The sequence below is a fragment of the Tyto alba genome, unplaced genomic scaffold (assembly GCF_018691265.1).
Source record: "Tyto alba isolate M040663 unplaced genomic scaffold, T.alba_DEE_v4.0 Super-Scaffold_2, whole genome shotgun sequence".
Classification (NCBI taxonomy): Eukaryota; Metazoa; Chordata; class Aves; order Strigiformes; family Tytonidae; genus Tyto; species Tyto alba.
Window position 1 is genome coordinate 8,909,088 of NW_024881282.1, and position 24,123 is coordinate 8,933,210.

At 45.4% G+C, this 24,123-nt stretch overlaps 1 protein-coding gene across 1 annotated transcript; it reads right to left on the reverse strand.

Moving 5' to 3' along the window:
• Positions 1-12,195: 12,195 nt before the first annotated feature.
• On the reverse strand, positions 12,196-18,127 carry FZD4 (frizzled class receptor 4). The gene is made up of 2 exons (XM_032991119.2): positions 17,868-18,127; positions 12,196-16,728 (listed from the first exon to the last, which is right to left on the reverse strand). The coding sequence occupies exons 1-2, from the start codon at positions 17,997-17,999 to the stop codon at positions 15,400-15,402; spliced, it is 1,461 nt and encodes a 486-aa protein (XP_032847010.2). The 5' UTR covers positions 18,000-18,127; the 3' UTR covers positions 12,196-15,399.
• Between the last annotated feature and the right edge of the window lie 5,996 nt (positions 18,128-24,123).

Consider the following 24,123-nt stretch of genomic DNA (forward strand, 5'->3'; position numbering starts at 1 on the left):
GAGCAAAATGCGAATCAAATGAGCTGGTTGTGAGCATGGCAGCTTGCCAAAGTATGCCGTGTGCAGTTGACATGACAGACCCCTTATCAAAGCTGCTTTATCTGCCCAGAGCCAAGGCAGCGGGTGAGTTTGTGCTGCTGGAACAGAACAGGTAGACAAATACATGTCAGCACACCGATCAGTTGGTCTGTGTCAGTGGAGTGGACATGGTTTTTAGAGTCGAACACATTTTTGCCTTTGACTGACCAGTAACCAGGTGAGCTTCTGTGTGCCTTGGGTAGGCTATAGGCAGCAGAAACCTACAAAATGTTCAGCCCTTAGACTTAAACCAGGAGAAAATAGTTCCAAACCTACCCTGAATCAAGAGATGCCAGAGATTCTTATTCTTCAAATACTATTTTCTTTCAGCTGTGTCAGGAGGAATGAAAACTTCTCTTGACAATCTTTATGATCATTTTTAAGACTTAAAAGTGCCCTTTCCATGCCAGAACTTACATCCAAATATTTTTACTTCTAAGCAGTGTAAATTGCATTTGTAATTTCAAAAGTATCAAGAGAACAAAATCCCAAAGGAGGGCTGGAGCTGAATGCTGTGGATCCAGGAATACAGAAAGTAAAGAGGCAGACAGGGTGGCATCTCTGAGCAGTCTCTCTCTGCATGCAGACTCTACTTGCATGCCCTGAAACCAGGTGAAATTCCAGGCATTTTTACTTTGTTTTGATAAATTCTTTCCCCCTTCCAAGTGGTCAGGACTGGGCCTTGGGATAAGGCTGTCCTTTTATTCCTGAGGGGCAACATCTTCAATTGTTTCAGCAGACAAGCTTTCTACACAATCCATCAAACGGAACATTTACAGCATTTAATAAAAATATGAGCACCCTAGGTCTTGGAGAAATGCACTTTTTGGTTCCCTCTGTAGAGGGGACAGGATGGGGTTGCTGTGTGACTGCCTGTAAGACAACACTGCTTATGCAGTTAGACTGACAACAGGATTTGTTCATTATTCCTCACTCCTGGATTAATGAAAAGATAAAAGGATCATGAAGGATGCTAACCGGAACAGAGGCTTTAACCTTTTCTCAATTTGCAGATCCCCACAAGTTTTCAGGACATGATTCAGGCTGCTGTTGACAGCAGACTTTATTTCCTAGACTTGCTCTTGCAGTCACAGAGGAGGTTACACACAGGAACACACCAGTCTGTGGCCAGTGAAGGAAAGGGGCTGCTCAGAAATGAGCAGCTCCTCTTGAATTTGCACGTATTGCACTTTGATTTGGTGAGCATGCTCCCTATCAGCAGGGTGGAAAGAAGATTGACTTGGGGATAGGGGGAAAGTCCTGTGCTCATCACCAGGAAATTCAGTTTCCGGGGGGTAAATGGAAGATTTCTCCCACTGTCAGAGCTGCAAGCTTGTATTTGGCAGGAGTCACAGACTCACAGAATAGTTGAGGTTGGAAGGGACCTCAGGAGATCATCTCATCCAACCTCTCTGCTTAAGCAGGGCCACCTAGAGCTGGCTGCTCAGGACTATATCCATCCGGGTTTTGAATATCTCCAAGGATGAAGAGTCCACAGAACCTACAGGAAACTTGTGCCAGAGGTAGGTCATGTTTATAGCAAAAAAAAAAAAAGTGTCTCCTGATATTCAGATGGCACTGCCTGTGTTCCACTTTCTGCCCATGGTTTCTGGTCCTGGCACTGGGCACCACTGAAAAGAGCCTGGCTCCATCTACTTTGCACCCTCCCTGTAGGTATTTTTATATATTTATAAGATCCTCCCTGAGCCTTCTCTTCTCCACACCGAACAGTCTCAGGTCTCTCAGCCTTTCTTTATAGGAGAGATGCTCCAGTTCCTTCTATGATTTTCATGGCCCTTTGCTGGCCTCTCTTCTCACTGCAGGTGGGACATACTGGAGAGTCCAGTGGTGGTTGGTGGCATGGGGCTGCCCTGGCTCCACTGCTGAATGGTGAGTTTAGACTCAGAGGAGTTGTTTTCTCCAGACTGGTGTTTCCAGAAGGCAAAAACCCCACTCCTTTCCCTCCCACTGTAACTGCCTGGATGAATGACCGATGGCAGGTTAGTGGGCAGTGTGGTCTGTCAAGCCCACATGCTCATTTCTCACATTTCAGGCAGTTGTTTTCAGCTTCCTGCCAAGTAAAAAAAAAAAACAAAAACCCATGTTTCCAAGGGACTTTGAGTTTGTTAATGTGGGAAGAACCACCTGCTAAAAACCACTGGGGTAGTTTTCCTGTTAATTTGTCAAGGGCAGAATTTTAATCTATCTTTGTGGAAAAAAGACACTTGATATCATTGAACCAACCCCTTGCTGAGGGACTTAACATGTGGCAAAAGTTTCAGGAACAGTCAGGGAAGTGTGGTGTTTTATTAATGAATGTTTGCAGCAGTCCACTGAGGGTTCTGAGGGGGTTGGAGATGTTTTCCACCTCTTACTCAAAGGGAGAGACATCGTGGGTTATAAAGAAATACATCTTTCCCTGCCTCTGAGATATGTTTGGTGGAAAGGTCCATTCTAGATAGGGCAGATGGGTTCTATTTAGCTGTGTAGAGTACAGCAGCTGGACAATCCAGGCTGGAAAGCTTCTATTTTGGTTTTGGCTTCCTTGGGACACCCTTCTCCATCCATGGTCAGAACCCCTGGGTGATGCGCCCATGTCGGGGCTGTGCCTGGCAGGACCATGTGGAAGTGTGAGTAGAGAGCAAGGCTGTCGCAGCAGGAGCATCCTTGGTCCCCAGACACCCCCTCAGCATCATGTGGGTCTCAGCAGCCCACTCACATCACACACCAAGAGAGTCTAACCCAAAGCCTTCTCTAAGCTGTGGGCAGGGCCAAAGTCCTGCTCCCCAGAGGAGGTCAGAGCCTCCTACTTGATTTAATGGCAGAAGCAAGACTATCCTACTTGTTCTCAGCAAAAATAATAGAGAATGGGAAAGTGGATGACCTCCGTGTAGGGTCTCTAGAACATCTAAAGTCTCATCCTGAGTCTGGGAAGCAGTCAGCTTGCCCTCAAGATGTAAAAATGAGTTTTCAGGGCTCACTGTTAGGAAAGACTTTCTGTATAGACACACATAGCAATTAAGATCCCAGCTCTGAAATTGGTGGGACATCAGTGGGGTTTCAGGTCTCAAGCAGTCCTTTGTAGTGGTGGTATGACAACCCCACGTGTTGGCAGACCTCAGGCAGTGCTGCTCAGCCAAGCAGCCACAGTTCCCCATAGTACCTCTGCAACAATGTCCATGTCCCTGCAGAGCGATGTTCCACCAGAACTTTTACAGTTAGAGGTTTTGCTGTAGCTGTTTTTGAAGAGATTATGGAAATTCTCCACAAGTTTATAATTAGGAGAACTTTTAAATTAAAAATACAAATATATATATATGTATACATATGTACCCTGTGCTTGATACTTACCAATTTATTGTGTCTGTCCTCAGAAACAGAGGTTTTCACACCCAACTATTTCTCATGATAGATCAAGAAGGTCTGACCTATGCCATCTTAATCACATAATCACTATATATAATGAATAAACAACAAATTGTAGGGAAAATTTTGTGGTACAGATAGAGATTACACTGAAAATAACACATACAACAAATACAGAAGCCAGATGCTGGACATTTGGAACATTTAGCTTCTTTACACAAATAAAAATTATATTTCATTGCTTAATCCACTGCATGTTTTTTGTTGTGTTTTGTTTTTTTTTTTTTTTTTTTTTTTATCAACTGCAAAATCTGTTAGGAAAGTTTTCTGCATTTTTGCTAATGACACACTAACAGCTGTTTGAATAAATGAAGTGCATTTTCCTTCATCCCTGCCTGTCCCATTGACTTCGCCTGGAAATGCCGATGAGGAACGTTTGTTTGCTAAAGCAGTCACAGAAAGATAGCGATGTGAATTCTGTCCTGCAGTGTTTGCACAAGCACTGCCGGCAGAACTAACACAAATGCTCCTGGGAATTTTTTTCTGCAAGGTTAATGTCAGAAATGATTTATTGAAACCTTCCTCCTGCTCACCAGTCTGGTATCCATCAAGTGAGTAAACAACACCCCCATGATTTCAGAGTGCTCTGAGGCTGGTCACAGAGCAAACACTCCAGACGAGAGTCAATATTTTGAGAGTAATCAATCAAATGGTATTTATTCCCACAAAATCTATGTTGAAATACTTTGAATCAAGAGTCAAAATCAGTGGTTTTGAGGATAAATCCATTTTTCCCTGTGGATGCATTAAAGTTTTTCAGTGAAGTTGGTGAGATAGTTGATCCAATTAAAGTTATACTCACATTATGTAGAACAGTTTTTAGAACCCCAGTATTTTAGTGAAATTATAGAAATGAATGTGTCTATCCTCACGTGCTCCCATTTCAGGAATAGAATTTGCATGGTGTTGCCATACACTCATGCCATGGAAATGCCTCTTCCAATCCTTTCTCCATTATTCCTTGTTCCTTAGAGTTTGGTACTTCCTTAAAAGGTCTTTCTTTCTAATCTCTATTTTCTTTATGAAATGCACACTGAAATTAATTCTTCCTTTTCCATCATGAGTGATAACTATAGAAATCTGGATTCATAAGGCCCTGATGAATTGAAGATAAAGCTCCAAGAACCAAGCCCAGCCCTCAGGGAATTTAATTCATATGGCAATCAGATTGTAACTGTTCTTATGGTTAATTTATGGCCAAGTCAGTGGTTAATTAACCCAGGCAAGAAGGATAGTAATTATTTTTTTCTGTTTATTTATGAGATAAATGGCTATTACCTTCATGGATATAACATGTTATGTTCTAGTCACAGCCAAAACCACTTTCCCTCACCTCCAGTAGACATTAGGTGGTTTAAAGTATCAAACAGGAACCTGAGATAGTGGCTTGAAGCTGGCAAGTAGCTCCAAGCCAATACAAGATTGAGCTGAAATGCCAGTTTTGTCCTGTTCAGATGTCAGTTTACAGTGTTCTTGTTAATGTGGGGACATGATTAGAGCATATTAAGACATAAATAAAAAAGGGATAAAGGGTATTAGGTTTACAGTTGGACTTGATAATCTTAAGGGTCTTTTCTAATCTAAATGATTCTATGATTATATGATCAGCTGTGGACAGACATGCACTTTGCAAATGTCTGCCTTTATTGAAAATATTTCACTCTCAGTTTTTGCCTCTGCTGGCATCTCCTGACCCTTCAGCTCTGGGTGCTGCCTCATCTGATTTGGGCAGCAGTGCCCAGATTAGTTTAAACACCCCACACCTTTGGGGTGTCGCTTATTGTCCCTTTGCCGGCAGCCCCATGGGAGTGCCAAGCAGCCACAGCTGGCCTTGGGACAGACATCTGCCCATGCTCTGGGGCACCTTGGAGCTCTCCTTCCATGCTGTTCAAGTTTGCGTCTCTCTGGTGTCTTCCTCCCTCCTTCCTCTGCTCTACAGGGCTCAACTCCAGCTTGTTTTCCAACCTTTGTGTTATTAGAGAAATTTTTATTTTTTCATCTGCACCCAGGGGAATGAACACGTTAGTACAAGAACATGTTGCAGCTCAGGAGACCCTGGGTTTGGTGGTCACACCTGTACTCCTTCTCCAAAGCCTTCCCCAAGGGTCCTGGCTAGCCAGGAAAGGCAGCCTCAAATCCCAGCTGCTCCTTGCCACTGGTACCACTGCCTGGCACAGCAGCTCCAACTCCTTCGGTGGCTGGCATGCAGCAACCCTACGTCTAGCTGCTCTAGTGCTTCCTAGAAATTAAGAACATGAGGTTGGTTTTCAGAAAGAGATGCAGCCTGAGGTCCATAAACACCAGCCTTCTAGTCCCAGGCTCAGCAACCACTTCCTCTGTAACGGGAGGTAAATTGTTTAACCTGAACTTTGTCTTCAATATAAATATGATTTTTACCAATAGGAATTTCTAAAGGCATGTGCATGTCTGGATTAGTTAAAAAACCACTCCTAGTCAAACTTGTGTGTAGATTTGTAGGTGAGCTGTAGAAGTTAGATGGAGAATGGACTTAGCAGTGTTTTGGGTTTTTTTTCCTCAGTAAGGCAGATTCTTCCCCTCTCTTTGAGGAAGACATCTCTTTCCTTCCTTAAATGAGCAGCAATGAGGCAAGAGGTGCAGTATGGAACAGGCTGTGAAACGTCGGGTTTTATTTTTGCTGTGAATCTATTCACATGGAGAATTTTCTCCTGCTCAACCCCCTCTGTGTGCCTTTTTGGCCAATAGATCCTCAGATCTCTTGGTCTTTCTTCTGTCTCTAGGAGGTTAGTTGGGTTCTGCTGGGGTTGTAGGGAAAGGTGTTCAAAGCTGAGCATTTAAAAACCTGTGCCTCTTCTGTTTCAGTTTCTTTAGTGGAGGTCCTGGGCACTCCTTGCATGCCCATACACTGCCTTCCTCCACATGGCCGGGTATTATAGAGTAGTGCTAGTAGTGGTATTATAGAATCATAGAATCATTCAGATTGGAAAAGACCCTTAAAAACATTGAGTACAACTGTAAACCTAACACTGCCAAGGCCACCTCTATACCGTGTCCCTAAGTGCCACATCTACACATCTTTTAAACACCTCCAGGGATGGCGACTCAACCACTTCCCTGGGCAGCCTGTTCCAGTGCCTGACAACCATTTTGGTGAAGAAATTTCTTCCAGTATTCATTCTAAGCATTTGTGGTGCAACTTGAGGCCATTTCCTCTTGTCTTGTCATCACTCATGTCCCAACAGCCATGGCAACACTTGGGTCCTGCTCTCTTAGTCTGTCATGGCTGGGCCATCCCCTCTGTGACACGAGACAGCAGCTCAGTAGCAGATTTGGGGACGGGATTGCAAACTCCTGACTCTTGACAGGAGCCCAGGCTGCAGGAGGGAATCGTGGGGCTGCAGAGCACAGCTACTGGAAAGGCCACACAAGCAAGGAGGACTGGGCTGGTGGCCACGTCTCTCAGACTTGACTTTTCACAGCCAAGAAAAGAAAAAGCTCCTGATATCCCAAGGAGAGGGGGAGGAAGGGATGCAGTCCTGTGCAGCGTCCTGGTGCATCCTGAAGCTGGCAGGGCTCTGGCAGATGCAAATGCTGCTCCCAGGCATTTTAGAGAGGGAGTAACCTTGCAAGCTCACAGAAACGAAACCCAGCTCATCCCACGGCAAACTGAGGGTCGGCTTTGCTGATGCCGACAGGATGAATTACTGCTATTGCAGGATGAGACTTGCCCCTTTCCCTGCTTCAGTTATAAAACTGTTCTCCGGGGAAGCAGGGATGGCTTCTCACTTCTTTTGGCTCTGCTCAGGCCACAGCTGTAGAAACATGATTGTTTTTGAGTGGAATGGTATTATTGTTTGTCATACTTTCATACAGTGGGGCCTCTGTAGCTGAAGTTTCAACATTATATATATATTCCCTCTTCCTCTGAGAACCCCTCTTCCCCATTTCCAGGCCTCTCCCGCACCCCCTACCTTTCAGAAAGATGTTATGGTTTTATTGTGGTTCTCTTGCGCGTGACTCTGCAAATGCTTTTTGCTTTCTGCCTGGGGCCTGCCAGCTTTTTCCCACCACTGCCAAATGGCAGCAGAAAGAAGAAAGGCTATCATCTCAGTCTGGAGGCTTTCCTTTCTGCTGTGCTCTCCCAGTCCTTTTTCTTTTCAACAGAACTAGCATGAGGTCAAGGAAGAGATCGTGTTAAGTCTTCTGAACAATCTTTTTGGAGTATATATTATGTTAGCTTCTGCTACTGGCAGCTTCCCTTGCCACTGCAGGGGACAGATGCCCCTTTGGCCCTTTTGCCATGCTAAAACATTATCGTTTTTTTGTTTGTTTGTTTGTTTTGTTGTTTTTTTTTTTTTTTTTAACTCTGTGAGCAATGTTAGCAACCTGCTGTAGCCACATCAGCCTTGAACCCAGAGCTGAGCAAGAAGGAGAGATTAATACTAAACAGAGGGTGATCTTGTGATTTCCTTAGCTGATGCACTTAGTACAAAGCATCATGTATGGCCCAGAGCTTGCAGATGTACTGCTGGGCAGTCTTCATACCAGAAACTGAGGTATATTCCCTGTTTCCCCCTTACCTTTCCAGATGCTGGTTTGGAGCTTTGATGGGCAGAGGGGATGGACGGTCCTCCTGTTGATGCACCCCATTGCCTCTGAACACCCATTCGATGGGTTCAACATTAAGAGTCTGGAAGAAAACCAGGGTGGTGACATACTGGAATGGGTTGCCCAGGGAGGTGGTAGATGCCCCATCCTCGGAAACATTAAAGGTCAGGTTGGACGGGGCTCTGAGCAACCTGACCTGGTTGAAGATGTCCCTGCTTATTGTGGGGGGCTGGACTGGATAGCCTTTAAAGGTCCCCTTCAAAACCATCCCATGAGTCTATGATTCTGTGAAAGCCTATGGCATCATTGGCCTTATCAAAGAGATACCAACCCTCTCGGGAGCAGTGCAACACAGCTCAGGGAGCAGCCTGGCAGGGCTGGGGAGTGACAGAGGTGAGAAGCCCCAGCCTGGCTTTTGCAGCTCCCTGCTTTGCATCCCAGCCCCGCAGTGCCACAAAAAGCAAATCTTCCCCGAGCAACCCCCTGGGAATGGCCTGGACACGAGTGGGGAGTGGGTCTGGTGTGTGGCAGTGAGGGGTTGGGGCCAGGACGTAGCTGCCACTAGATGTCAGCCACTCCTTGCTGCAAAGCAAAGGCCCCAAAATGCAAGAAAAATCGCTGAAAAGACTCAATTCCTGTCTTTCTGTGACACTCCAGTTATCATCCCTTAACAAGTACTTGAGTAAGAGCGTCTCTCAGTTGCTTCAGAAGAAAGTACTTCACTTCATCCATTAAAACATTTAATGTCAGGCTGTTTCTCTGCATAATAATGTTTTAAACCTTAATATTGTAGCAGCAGATTGCCAAATGATTTGCATCTATTTTGCAGGAAGGATGTTTTTCCCTTCCTCAGAGTAAGCTCAGGAAATGAGAGAATCAGGCAGGAAACTAGCTAAACGCTGATGGAAATATAAAATGAAGGTATTTATCTTGTCAGTGTATTGACAAGCCATGAGTAATTGTTTTTAATGTTTTAAGCCATTGATTTTAAAATGGACAAAAATTAAAGATAAATCTCCCTTCCCTGAATCCTCTGAAGTGGATCTAATTAATCAGCACTTTTGCTTCTGGCAAGCAAACACAGCAACAAAATCAAGAGTTACAAGTTACAGTAAACTTTGCGGTGCAATAATACTTGTGTTTGGAGTTTAACCTGTTTCCTCTGGTGTTGTACCTAACATCTGGCACACAGGAGGTCCCTGCTCCTCCAAAAACCTAGGAAAAGAGAACAACAGTTTCTCAGTGATATGTTAGAACGTGAGTTCTCTTTTGCTGTCGCTAAGACACCTTTGTGCTCTTCCAGCCCCATGGTGACTGTTTGGTACGCTGTTCCCAGAGCGTAAAACAAAACATCTGGTTGTTAACAACACAAAGCTGTTACAACAGCTGCAGTCTGCCAGGATGCACAGGACCTCTGGCCAGAAGTTGTTTCCCAGCTGCAGGAAATAGTGATACAGGATCTGCTGTACCAGCTCAACATCAGCTGGGAGGTGCCTGATCTGCACCATCTTCTCGTCCATTCTTCTTGGCGAGGTGCAGTGGGAGCATGGTATGATGCAGCTCCAGCCAGGACCATGCCCTGCCTTGCTGCTGTTGCACCCAGCATTGGCTTTCAAAGCTTGAAAAGATGCTCTGTCAGTACTCAAACTACGCTAATATTTGGCAATCTGGTTGAACCATCCTAGGTTGAGACAGAGGCTGGAAACTCCTGGCATATATTATGAGCCTGGTAGCCCAAGCGTGCCAAAAAGGCTGTTACGGAGAATCAACGACACAGCTGCTATGGGGCTGTGCAATGGGGCTTTCACATCTAGGGGAACAGTTCAAAGCTGGACTCAATGACCCTACCTGAAACATCACAGGGAGTTACCAACAGCCCTACTGAAGGCTTTGCTATTTTACCCGAGGTTGGGAAAGCTGGAAGTGGTTGGGTAGTTGCCACTTGTCTCTCGCCCATTCCTGCATCCCTGCAAGTAGACACAGCTCTGGTCTCATGGGGATGACAGTGCAAGAGGGCATGGGGAGCAGCTCTGCAGGATGATGCCTGCAGGACCCAAGGCAATGTGAACTGGACCTCTACTCCCCCAGCAGTTCATGCTGCCTCGCTGTGCCAGTACAGCTCTCAGTGGGGCTGCCACTTATACCAGATCATTGATGTGATCCAAGTTAAACCTTCAGTGTGAAACAAGTCAAAAACTCCGATGGTTATTTTTAACCCAGATCTTTTCGCTGATCTGCTTTGCAGCGAGCTCAGCGCCACGAATAGTTGCACTGGGAAAATGAAGGAGCTGAAATGTGGCGTGGTTATGGGAACGAGTGGCTGAGGATTGGGGGGTGTGGTGGAAACTCCACCACTGAAGCCAGGGTCTCATGATATCACCTGGAGCTTAGGATGCTCCTGATTTCTGGCAGCAGAACTCTCTCCTTTGCTACAAACTCCTTTACATTTTCTCTTTTTAAAGACAGGTTTTTTTTTTTAAAAAAAAAAAAAAAAAAAACAAACAACAAAAAAACCCAAGCAACTTAGCAAAAAAAAAGACCCCAAGCCTAAAGAGCAAAACAACCACAAAAAATTCTCATAAAGGCGCTTTTTTTTTTTGTGTGTGTGAGTTTTGTGGACAGACACATACTCCCCTCTAGAGACAAACGTGGTCTGATTTGTCATCCCAGTGGCTCGGGGAGGTTGTCCCCCATTTGAAGCCACTCCATCAATCCACTGTCCCCTCACAGGTGATGCTCTGAGACACCTGAGGTTAGGGGTGTGTGTACGGGCAAGCGACCATCAGAAACCTGGAGCAGCCAACACCACCTGGAACACGAGGCCTGGGGATTTCTGTTGGTGTGAGCAGCCCCAGTGACAGGATGGAGATTCCACTCCCTCCCCCAGAAGCTCTTTCATGTTTGTTGCATTTAAAGACTCCTAATTATAAGTTTCAGAGATCTCATTAATCACCAACCTGAGAACATTACAGTGATGAGCTGCCAAAGGCATGACCAAATCACTCTAATTACTGGGTTTAGATTCTGCTCTTCAAAACCTGATTAGCTACAGATACACAGGTGATAATTCCTACTGTCTTCTTTATAGCACACTCTCACTATTATCCACTCTAGTTTGATTTAGGTTCTTATTAAAATAACATTATGCTAATTAAGTAATCCCGCACACAGAATGCTTAATGATAGAGATGATTAAATGGGTTTAAATGATGACTAATATCGCAAACTGTACTATCAGTGTCAGAGAAACTGGTGAGGGATGTACACAAAAAGAAGGAACTCCTTGCTGCCACTGTACATCCTAACTGTGAACAGAATATATAAAAAGGAATGAAAAATAAGCAGTCATTAATAAGCTTAATTAAAAAAAAAAAAAATATTTCAAGAAAAGGTAGACAATCAATTGAATCTCTTCTCTGAAGGGCTGAAATCACCCAAAGGAGCAAGGCCATTTCAAGCATGTTACTAAGTGCAGAGTTTGCCCCTTCCAAAAGCCACAAATAGTTCTCATATGCTCAACAGGCAGGTGGTGACACTGCCCTCCTCCACCATCTGACCCGGATCTGAATGCTCAGTGAACCGTTGGATGCATGTATTCCATAATACATGAAATAAAAAGGGGCCTTACAGGAGGCTCTGGTCTCCCCAGGAGGCACATCACAGCAGTGCTACACCAGCGGATGGTTGTGCTTCCCTCTTGCTCCTCTGTTCGGTTTTGGGGACGTGCTCAGACAAGCCCAAAGCTCCAGCTGCATCCCCAGCCAGCACCCAGGACCTGTGCACTGTCTTTGAAAGGGTTTCTGTCCACCTCACCTGGAAGCCCTGATGCATGCGTGTACACCATTGCTCAGTGATGTTTTGTTACCAGTTATTTCTCACAACTCACATTCATATCCAAACCGTGCTGGATTAGCCCATTTGGAACATCCTTCACCACAGCGTGAGCACTTCAATCCTCCTTCCTTCAGGGGAAAAAAGCACTTCCAACAATGATGAAGGCAGTTTAAGAACAAACTCACCAAAAAAATGTAAGGGCTGCCAAGAATACCTTAGTTATCCACAGAGGTTAAAATTTTATTTTGATACAAAAATTAAATAGCAAAGTTGTTTTTTTTGGTTTTTTTTTGTTTGTTTTTTTACAGTGATAAATTAGAAATTTACAGTACATACATTGAAGTAGATATATTTTCTGTACACCTCAAAATAATCAGTGTCTATTTCCTTAAAATTCAGAAAAAGGAGATAACTTGTCTGTTTAACATAAGAGCTAAGTTTGTACCTCTCCAGTAGATGCTTCTGAAACCTGCAGTGAGAAGAGCACAGGCTGAGGGGGGGAGATGGGAGCAGTGACTGCACAAGGAAGGTAACTGATGCAAAGTTTCTAGTTGTATAACCACAGAAACTGCACTTCCAAGACAGGATTAGTCACACATTTTTTGGCTTTAAATTCATAACAACATTGAAATGAGAGAACGTACAAGTTGCAGATACCCACTGTTCACAACCGCCGGGTTTTTTGGCTATCTGCTGACTTCCCACTCATACAGCCCCGAAATGGAGCAAGGCAAATGCACGTGGATGAATACATTTATGGAACAGTTTCATCGCTGCAACAGCTATTTTTGCTTTGGGTTGGTACAGTGTCCCCTCAACTGCCTGGGAAAGACATTCCTTCAGAAACAGCAGCTGGTGTCTCTCCTCAGCCCACCTCCTCCCCACAGCATTTAAGTCCCTCACAGTCTTTAACAGAATATCCCCCCAGGCCCCTCAAAGGGCTACAGTGCTATCCTCATCCGACTCACTTCCAACGTCTCCAATCACCAGGGACATGCGTCTGTCACAGTCCACAGGGTCACAGGCAGAGATGCAGGGATCTGATAACAAGGTACAACTTAACATTCACTTCTGTGTACACAACATGGTTAAAACCGCCGTTTATTGAATCAGTCAGGTCAAACAGGGGTCATATCGTCCAGGAGAGTATCCAAATCATTTCAGAGTGATGGACACTTGAGTGAACATGACACCTTGGTACAGCCAAATACTAGGCTACAAGAAAATGCTCATACTGCATCTTCGCCTCTTGAAAATCAGCATATGGCTGCTGACTTTACATCCCTTGCTGCACCAGGAAAAAGACTGGACGATGGAGAAACTCGGCCATCTGAAGATCTCCTACTTGCAAAACTCCTTGTCCACAGAGCAATAACCAGAGCCAAACACAACACTAATAGTGAGAGACTTTATGGAAAGGATGAAAAGGCTCGGCTGGTATGTGGCATTGGCCAGGACAGTGCTCGTGTGTCTTGAGTAGAATGTGTCAAGTTGTCATTCATTTTTCTGGAGAGGGAGCCTAACCACAAAGACTGCAATTAGGGTTTGTTTGGGGTTTGTATTAAAAAAAAAAAAAAAGTGCTCTCGCACATGTTTCAACAGTGACATTGAAACAATACACACTTCTGGGACAGATTAGTGCTCACGGTCAGAGCTGGAATGAACTGCGGTTTGGGAAGCACATGGGGCACCTGTGTGAAAAGTGAGTTCTGTAATAAAGCATGGCCTGTTCTCAGCTGCCCTTGGAGGTCGCACAAGTCAGGGCACCAGGGAGATGCTCTGCAGCTGACCAGGTTCCACACAAACAAATGAAGCAAAAGTTTAGGGCACACAGATAAAACCAAAAGTCCTTCAGAGGGATAGAGCATCAGAGCAGTGTTCTCTTCAGTGCTTCTGGGCTATTTCTATTTGCATCACCTTTCTTATTGGCCAAACAAGCCTCTGACACAAGGTTCAAGCTCCCCATGAGCACAAGCTGATGTCTCCTCAAATAAAAGCATAAGAAAACTCAACAGTTGCCATGAAACAATATTATTCACCAAGAAGTTGGATCTCTTCTCTTGGGATCCCTTTACAAAAACTGTAAATGTCTCTTGTTTCTGAGGACTGAATGCCTGCTCACATTCTGCATGTAAATATACGTTAAAAAAGCCTCCGTAGCTCAGTGAGCAATCGGAGCATCGTTGTGAGGCAGTCAGCTGTACTGTGATGTCATGGGCTGAGAATGTTCTTTTAATTGTAACTGACACACATAATTATACAACTGATCTGTGTGAACATGAGGTTGCCAAGGAACTTAACATTTCGCTTCTCCCCAGACTGGCATCTGCAGAGATACCATCACACTGAATGAAATATATTAAGACTTAATTGCTTCATGCAATGGGTCTCCAGAGAGAGCGAGATAAGTTTACTTGGAGAAAACTGGCATTGTTTGAAAAGACCCTCAACTCATTTTCCTCTTCCCTGGAAGAAGGAACACTATAATGTAAGACTTTATTTAAAGCTATTAAATGCAGCAGATTAAAGTAGTCCACTGGAAATAGCAGGAGCACCTGAAGGGACAGGAACGGAGGCAGATGGATAATGATAATCAATGCAGATCATACACAGTTTTCCAGCTCCCACTAATTCCTCTACTTCTGACAATGGCCTTGAGTAAAGCTTTGAAAAAAATCAGAAATATTGATAGAACCACAGAATAATTCAGGTGGGAAGGGACAGAGAGGTCCAAATACCTGGAAGGCAGAGTCAACTCTCAATTCAGACCAGGTTACAGATGGTAAAAAGAATGAGTGAAAATTATTATTAGGCCATCAGATGACTTAAAGAATCATTGTCACTAATACCTCACTAAATCCTGCTCATCATGGGTAATTCTCAGACCCGGAAAGTCCACTTGGACTGGACCTGGTCCTTGGCTGACTTGTGCAACATATGGGAGCAACAGAATTGCCCAGGGCATAAAGACACAACCCTTAGCAAGCGCTTCCTTCACGATGCTGAACTCGGAAAGAAGACATCTAACTGAGGCCCTGGGTGCTCCATCTTCTGATAACTGGACCCTAAATCAGCCCAGAGTTTGGCTCCAGACTGCCTTTGCTCCATCAGGTATAAGAAGATGAAAAGAAAACAACATCCCACAGCTGTGGGCTATAGTCCCTCGGCTTCTAAGACTTCAGTATATTGCATCCTGCTTAAAGAAAAAAAAAAAAAAGGAAGAGAATATATTTGGATATTTCACAGCTTTTAAAGCCTCCCTGGGCTTTCCTATTTTGGGCAGTATGGTTTATGGCTATTGTATCTGCAGCATGATCTTTTTGCTGTTTATTCTTTAAGGCTCTTTTTTCCATCCCCCAGAAACAGCTTGTGTAACTGTCTCCCTACTCTACTCCCCACATTTACACAGCAATGCTTACACACAATCGGTCCTTCACGGGAGAGCAGTCAGACCATTGGGGTGTCGTCCTTTTCTCATACCACAGTCTCATTCCCTTTCCCAGGTTTCACCCAACCATCTGCTCTCTTCTCCCGTTTCACTTTCCCTGAGTTCACCAGTCTGTTCGAGCACTTCTGCCACGTGTGCAGAGTTTTCGCTGACCAGATCCACATACCTGATGTAATACCCACCAGGAGGGACATGAAGATTTTGAGCATCTCCACTGCCATATTGGAATCATCTGCTGAGTAGCGGAACACAGCCCAATTGGAGATTTCATAGAAATAACAGGCAATGACACACGTTGCTGGGACGGTGTATAGCACTGAAAAGACACCGATTTTGACCATCAGTCTTTCCAGTTTGTCGGTTTTAGTTCCATCTTTCTGGAGATTAGACCTGATTTTAAATAAGGCCACGAGTCCCGCTGCAATGAATAAAGTCCCGATGACCAGGTAGGTAAAAAGCGGAGCGACGACAAAGCCCGTTAGCGCATCTAGGTTCTGGTTCCCAACGTAGCACAGACCGGTGAGCTCGTCTGCATCTACTAGTCTCATAATCAAAATGACGATGGTCTTCACTGCAGGGATAGCCCAGGCTGCAATATGGAAATAAGAGCTGTGCATTTCTATAGCTTCATGGCCCCACTTGAGTCCTGCAGCCAGAAACCACGTCAATGTCAGAATAACCCACCAGATGGAGCTAGCCATCCCAAAAAAATACATCAGGAGGAAAATTATAGCACATCCTGTGTTCTTAAGACCTTCTTGGATAAGAACAGGTTCTGCTGCCTCTTCAAAATCACAGGATATCCTTTCCCGGCCCACAGTTAGCCTCACAATATAAGCAATGCTATAAATATTGTAGCACATGCTCAAAAATATGATTGGGCGCTCTGGATAGGAAAATCTGGATGAATCAATCAGGAAAGTCAGAACTGTGAAGGCAGTTGAGATGAAGCAAAGACTGGCCCACACGGCCATCCAGATATCTGTGAATTCCTTAGCTGACCTGCTGTAGAGACCAGCGTCGTAGCCACACTTCAGGACGCAGTTCAAGCTTCTCTTCACCCAGATGTACTGATCTGAGTTGGATCCCACGCTGTGGCATTCTTCCCCAGGCTGCAAGGAGGTCTTGCTATGAAGGGGAACCTCTTCATCTCCTGGGCCCTCCATGCACATGTGGTTGTGATCATTCTGGGGTGGGAATTTGCTGCAGTTTAGGCTGTCCGGCCAGGCAAATCCAAATTCTTTTAAAACGGGTTCGCATCTTCTTTTGACGGAGAGGCACATGCCACCGCAGGGACCTATGGGGATGTTAATCTTCTCTGTGCACATTGGGACATAGACTGAACAAAGGAAGAACTGGAAGAAGCAGAAATCACAAGTGCGTTAGGGGAAAACTCAACAGGTCAAAATATAACAAGTTTCCTCTTTTTTTTTTTTTTTTTTCTTTTTAGCAGTAATAGTTGGTTATTTGCCTTAAAAACCAGGAAGCAGCATAAAACAAATAAACCAAGAACAATAAAAACAAAGGAGGAAAAAAAAAACCCCAAACCTAACAATGTTGTCTTCTTTCAGTTCAAATGTGGTCCAAAGCCAAAGCCTGAACATTTTACTCCCTAGATTAGCTCCGTGTAAATTTAGTCCATCAGTTTCAATAAAGCGAGTGGGATTTAGCCAGATCTAAACCTCAAGGGTGCAATTTAGGAAAGCAAAAAAGCATATTAAAGAGGTTAAAACAAACACATAGATTTGTTCTATGCACTGCCTGGGTATTACCGCTAACAAACAGAAGAAAAGGCATTTATTGGATTACTTTGGTTCACGATCCTCCTAGAAGAATGCCTTTTTCTTTTACCATAAGGTCACATACGTATTTACAATGGTAATAAAATCCTGCCGTTTTCTCAGCTTTTGAATAATCGCGATTCTGCGACGTGACAACGTCACAGGGCTTGCGTGCTAATTCGGGAGCTCTATCCTAAGGAACAAGCTGGTTTTTGTCTGAAGAAGCCCAAGCCCGTGCCCGTGGGGAGGACAGGGCGCTCGCCGTTCGCCTGGGAACGAAGCTCCTGCGGTGCAGCGCCGCCCCCCCCCCCCCCCCCCCCCCCCCCCCCCCCCCCCCCGCCCCGGGCTTCTCCTTTCGGAGGGGCTCAGCACCCCGGGTACGACCGAAAAGGGCGGGGAGGGACCCAGCAAAGCCCCAGCGCTCCCGGGCGGGGGGCACCGCGCCGCCCCCTCCCACCCCCCACCCCCCCCCCCCCCCCAGCCATGAGCCGCGCTCCCCGCTGCCAGCGAGGAACGGCACTGCGAGGCGGCAGGACTTTCGGTTTGGTTGAGGGTTTTTTGGGAGGAGGGGGGTGGGCTAAGCCGAAGGGATGGGGATGAAGATGGGGATGGCGGGGGCGGAGGGTGACAGCCGGTCCGAGCACCGCACGGCACCCCCCCCCCCCCCCACGTCTCGGCCACGCACAAAGGGGACCCCCGGCGCCCCGACCCACCTGGAGCTGGCTGGAGCAGCCGTACTGGATGAGGGGGGTGAAGGTGGTGAGCTGCAGCTCCGCATCCGCCTGCAGCTCGTGTCCCACCAGGTTGGGCATCTTGGTGACATTGTAGCCCAGGTTCTGGCACATGGCGATGCGGATGGCGTCGCAGCGCCGCTCCTCCTCGTCGCCGAAACCCCGCGCCCCCCCAAGCAGCCCCGCCAACAGCACGGCCAGCAACCGGGCTCGCCCGGCCGCCCCCCCGCCGCCCCCCGCCATGGCCCGAGCAGCCCCGGCCCCGGCCCCGGCCGCGCCGTGCCGCACGGGCCGGCTCCAACGGGGAGGGGCCGGGGGGCGGCTCCGCTATTAAACAGCCTCGCCGAGAAACTGCCCAGGGGAGGGACGGCACCTCCCCGAGCCCTCCCAGCGCCACCGCCTCCCGCCCCGGGGAGCCCGGCCCGCCGCAGCACGGAGGGGGGGGGGGGGGAGGATGGAGAAGCGGGGTGTCCTACCTGCCACCCCCCACCCCGGCACTGAGGAGTTTCCACCCGCCGCTTCCCCGGGGAGCCCCGACCCGCACCCCCGCCCCCGAGAAGCGCGCTTCCCCCTGGTCGCATCCCCCACCACCCTGGGGACCCCCTACCTGCAACCCCCCCCCCCCCCCCCCCCCCCTTATCTCTCAGAAACGCCCCGGGGAGCCCTGTCCAGGCCCTCTGAGCCCAAAGCAGGTACCCCCCTTCCCTCCCTCCTGCGTGCCTGGCGCTCCTAGGAGATATCACCACTGTCCCCAGTGTCCCCACCGCCCCTCCCCAGCACGGGTGCCGGTCCCAGGGGCTCCCCACGGCACTCCAGCCCAGCTCCCCAGGGACGGGGTGGGCTGAAACCCTTGCACGCGTGTTGGGGTGCCCCAGCCCTGCCCCCACTTCTGCCCTGCCTTTCTTCAGCTAAGGGTGCTCAGCTTCCTCACTGCCGGTTAAAGATGGCCAGGGTGGCTTTCTAAACTGCTGCCTTTTCTTCCTAATGAGTTAAATTGCACCGCTGGCCGCTGGGTTGCATCTGGGTTTTAGCATTGTTTGTTTTTTTCATTGGGGCCAAAAACCTGGAGGGCACTGCTAGGTACATCCTGGCATTTGTATAAATCTCCATAAAACAAATAAGTGTGGATGAAGCATTCACGATTTTTTGGGAGGAAAGGGCTAGATGATTAAGTCGAACTTTAATGTGTCACCGGGAGGAGGGATTAAGAGCAGAGAAATGAGGCTCGTGCTTAAATTCCCTTGGTATTATTTACACCTGTAATAAAATCTGGTTGAGCTGGTTGTGCCTTTAGCAAAAATATGTCATCTATTAATGAATTGTTTAAAAAGCAGTTTGAAAAATGTTTGTAAAGCCCCGGTTAAGTGACCTCTTGCTGTGTGTGTATGGTGTGTGGCATGTGCCTGTGCTCCTGAGCACGGCCGGCGCGAGTAGCTACGCCTCCCTGCGCACCCTGGCACCTTCGCCTCTCCCCGAGGTCTCCCGGGTGTATCACCAGGCTAAGACTAAGACTGGCAGACCAAGGCAGTGCTTAACAGTGGCTCCTTTCCAGACACGAGATTACAAATCGCAGCAAACCCCGCGCTGTGCAGTGCCCTGTGCTCAGTCACTGCGGGTTTCCCCTCTGCGGCGCCATCGGGTTTTTTTCACCTCTGAGATGCACGAAAGGTGTGTGTGAGCTGTACCGTGATGTTGTAGGGACTGATGGGCTTTAAGTGTGCTTTCCTCTAGCAAGATGGGTATACTCTTTTAATTGAGCTTTTATGATCACAGATATTTACATAGCTCTCATCACCGTAATACTTTACAGCTAACTCCAACAAACAGTGCCTCTAACCTCACAAAATCCTTGTGAGGCAGACAAGTAATATTATCTTAACCTTTTAAACACACAGGCAGACAGTGCTACAGTTCCAAGGTCAGGCAAGGAGTCTACCATGGAGTCAGCAACTCAACCATATCTTGCAAGGCCCATATTTACTCCCAGGCGCTGCCGCCTGTGAGCAGCGGTGCTCAGCTGCTAATCTGGGTGGATGATAGTGCTGTGAACGCACGCCCTGTGCTACACAGGCCCGCCGAACCGCTCCCAGCCCCACTGAGTTTACCACCTACATCCGACAAGCACGGGGAATGGGTGAAGGGCGCTCTCCAAGCAGCCAGACACTCAAAAGAAGGAGGCAGAGAAGTTTTTGGTTTCTTGTTTTGTTCTGTTTTGTCCAGATTATGTAGGAAGGAAGACTAAAGGGAGGATCACAGTGACCTTAAAAACTATGAATCTTTGTCTTAGTATACGAAAAACCTTTTTATTTGCAGTCTCCTGCTGCAGTTAGGCACCAAAGCAGAGTTTGCAGCTACCAGAGGAGGACCTTTGTCTAATTCCCATGAAAAAAATCACCTACTGCATATTCAGAAGTAGCACAGCAAAACCTTCTGCCTGTGGACCTGGTCCTTGAACTCAGTAAAGGGGCGGGGGGACATTTTAAAACTACGGTGGACACAAGCACCTTTTTAGAAGAAGAACTCTCCCCCACCTCCCCCACCCCCCCGAAAAAACCCCTACCGCTATTCCCTTTTCTTTGAGAACACAAAATAAATATTAGAAAGTGCTACGCTGCTGTGTTTGCTTTGGAAAGTCTTTTAGATAGCGGGAATTAGTTTTCAAAACAAGAGTGCTGGGAGAGGTGGTGGCAAATCATACGAGAGGTCAGAGTTGGAAAAAATGGTAATTACCCTGCTTTGAACCCTGCATATATTAACAGTGATTAAATGTCACCATGATAAGGATGCACGTAATAGTTTCTCTAAAGAGATCAAAATAAGAAACCTCTGGGATAGTGGGTTTAATAGATCCTTATATTACGGGGCAGTGCGAGACACTGGCCTGAATCCGGCACAGTACAAGCCATGTTCCTTCCTCAATTATTGCCTGATGTAAAATATATTTTTTTTAATAAATCTGATTTTGATCTTGAGTTTGCTTTCATTAAAGGATCAGCAGCCATTCTGATAATTATTATTTATTGTGGCTGCCAATAATTACATTTGTTTTCTAGTCTGAGTTATCTTCAGCTTCCAGCCACTGACTTTTGTTCTATCTTCGTTGGCCAGGTTGAGAAGTCATTAGTGAGATTATCCTTGTAGGTAATGTCAGGCTGTGATTAAGTCACCCTTTGACCTTTTTGGAGTAAGCAAATAGATTGAACTTCCTGAGTTTCTTACTGTAAGGCATCTATTCCAATTCTTTAATCATACTTTTGATTTTAAAGGAGCAAGATTTGACCCTGCTGTTTGAAAAGCACTTTCAGTCCAAACCATCCTTTACCGTCTTAATGTGGATATGTCTGAATTAGTAGCCAGCATTTGGTCTCACTTTAGAGTGAATTAGGATAGGCAAACACTTCTAGAAGGCAGGTCATAATAGGAATTACAAGAATATAAAATCCTATTTATTATTATGCTGTTATTACTATTCCCCCCTTAAGTTTGTATGTATGTTTTTTTTCATACTTATTAAAGCTATGAGCTTATTTTCACATTACAAAAATCAATAATGCTTACCAGCATCAATCAGAGTCTTCCATTGTCTTTCAGGGTATCTGAGAAGGTTGATAACTCTTTTCTGAACATTTTCAATGCTTCGCCATTTGCCTGAACTCTAGTATTAGAACATGGCTTGGCTTTCCCATAGGAGTGACACTCATGTCAAATGTGCAGGTAGAACACCCTCTTCATTCCTACACAAGATCACCCTGCTTAGACCTCCAAGGACATGATCTACCCCACAGAATCATACCGAGAGCCAGGACTGATGCCTTGTGGGCAGACCAAAGAAACCTTGGGCACTCTCTTGATTTTTTAAAATAAGTGGATACCACATGAAGATCCGATTATTTTAACCAAATATAGATGTCATCTTTTGGTCAGATGAATTTCATTCTGTAAATGCCTCTGCTGACTGTCGAGGGAGCCTAGGATGACTAGCCCAGAGGTGAAAGCTCACCAAGAGGTATCTAATGCTGGATGAGAGCAGTCCCTGCCTTCCTGCCGGTCTCCTGGGACTCGGTGGCAGAGGAGGTTGATATTGCCATCCCAGAGATTACTTGGATACAAGTTATTTAAACATGCAGGGTTTTTAAAATGTGTAACTTCTAGAGCTGGTTCAGGAGAATGAAATTGTAAGAATGCGTTAATTACTATTAGTTATCTCTATCATGGAACTCATATGTATTTTCCAATATACAACAAAAATATCTGTGGACATTTCTGTGACCTGTTTTGTTTACTGGCAATTCCAGAACTTCCATCTAGTAACAGACTAGTGCCATTAGTGACTTTCTCCTGGTCTCAGTTTACATAAAACACTATTGTCTTTGACCATCTGTCCATTAATTTTTTTGGTTTTGCTTATTTTATCACATTCATGTAATTCCTTTTGGATTTATTGGATCCATTCAAAGCAATGCCTCATTTCTATTGTTTGACATTTATGCTTTTCTTAATTAACTATATAATTGAAAAAATTTAATTGGAGGGTTTTTTTATTTCATCTATAAACTTCGCTGAATTTTTTAATCAATACAGACCACTTTCTTTTTTCAGTGATGGCTTTTCAAGCATCTAGTAATATATTTAAAATGGATTCCTAATCACAGCTCAAATGCTTCATAGAAATTCTATCTCCTGCTTGCTTCTGTAGTTTGCAAGGCTCACTCTTTTAAGGCAGGAAATATGTCTATTCCCCAATTTGCATTTATCCTGCTGTATTTATCCATTGTAATCAGCATTTCAATTATCCAGTAACAATCAGGAAAGAAATGGTTTACTTTGTCATGAAACTTCAGGTGAACATGGCTCTACTTGACCTCAGGATAAAAACAGTGCAGTGAGCTGCATATGTATTTATGCATATCTATACAAATATGCATATACATACACACATATATCTTGGGTGTTTTTTATATAAAATATTCATATATAATACCAGTGTACAAGGCAGTGCACAGAGTGGCACTCTGATTCAATGGCACTGAATTGATCAATATGGATCTCAGGGGGCAGAATGTGTCCCAGACCTTAAAACAAAGTATATAGTATGTGTAAATTTAACTGCCACGGTGCATTGCAACATCCTTCTGGGCCTGATCCAGCAGGATTTGGCTCCTGATGCTCTCAGGATACTTTAGGTTTCTACCTTTGGCGTCTCCATGTGAGCCAGCTCATTCTGAAAAGGGAGACCCAGGCAGGACCAGCAATGGGGTCTGGAGAGCAGGTCTCCTGACATGCTGTTAATCTTTGTTTTCATGCAGACATGACTGTAACTTGCTTTAGTGTACTTTGGTGCACCTAAGCTGTGACACACAGATCCCATATCTGGATTCACATGTGTAATTCCTCGCATGCCAACATGGGTCAATAGTTGCTCCATGACCCTGAAAGTCAATAATTTAGTCTGCACAGAGATCTCAGATTTTTGTTTTATAGCATTGTAAACAGGAAATTTCAGTGCTACTTAACATGCATCATTTTGAGAAATCCTTTGCATTTAGATAGCATCAAAACATTTGACAAGGCAAGAGTATTTTTCAGATTATTGTGTGGAGAAATCCATCAGGCACAGATGTACCACACACAATGTTCAATGGGGCACTGAGAGCAAATCTAGCCATAACTTTCATAAGGTGAATGGTGCCATATCAATGTCACTTCATCTATGTGTTAGTATTTTTTTCACACAGGTATTTCTCTTCCTAGGCTTAAGAATAACTTTTTTTTAAAGAAAAAAAAAAAAGTTTTCCCAAAGCCCCTTTCCTCAAATAATTCAGAAATTTCTCTCCAGCCAGATTAGTAGAACAGACAAGAAGTTGTGAGGCAAAGTCACTGTCAGGATCCGGTAAGACAAAAACATTTGCACAATGATTTTTCAGAGTGTAGCTACATTTATAAAATGAGGTACTAAAATACAAACTCATCCAAAACAATCAGCCCTCCTCCCTTGCTTGATTTCACTCCACTTCTCAGGAAAGCTCTGCTGTAGAGACCCAGCATGCTCAGTTTCAAGAAAATCTGTTCCTTTGGGGAAAATCAGTAGGCTGTTTTGAAAATCAGACTCACAAAATTCAGCCTGAACTTTGGAGTCAGTGCTTCTGCCTCCCAAAATGCTTCCAGTTTGAACTGCTACTCATCATTGCTTCTATAATGCTCAGAGATTTGCATTTTGGCTTGAAATTTCTCACACTTG

What these genes read in the sequence shown, in the direction of transcription:
- FZD4 (XM_032991119.2), bottom strand. Translation starts at nt 17,999, where the DNA reads ATGTGCCAGAACCTGGGCTACAATGTCACCAAGATGCCCAACCTGGTG. An exon ending in GCTGCTCCAGCCAGCTCCAG is followed by an intron (nt 16,729 to 17,867) that starts GTGGGTCGGGGC and finishes TGCTTCTTCCAG; the next exon opens with TTCTTCCTTTGTTCAGTCTA.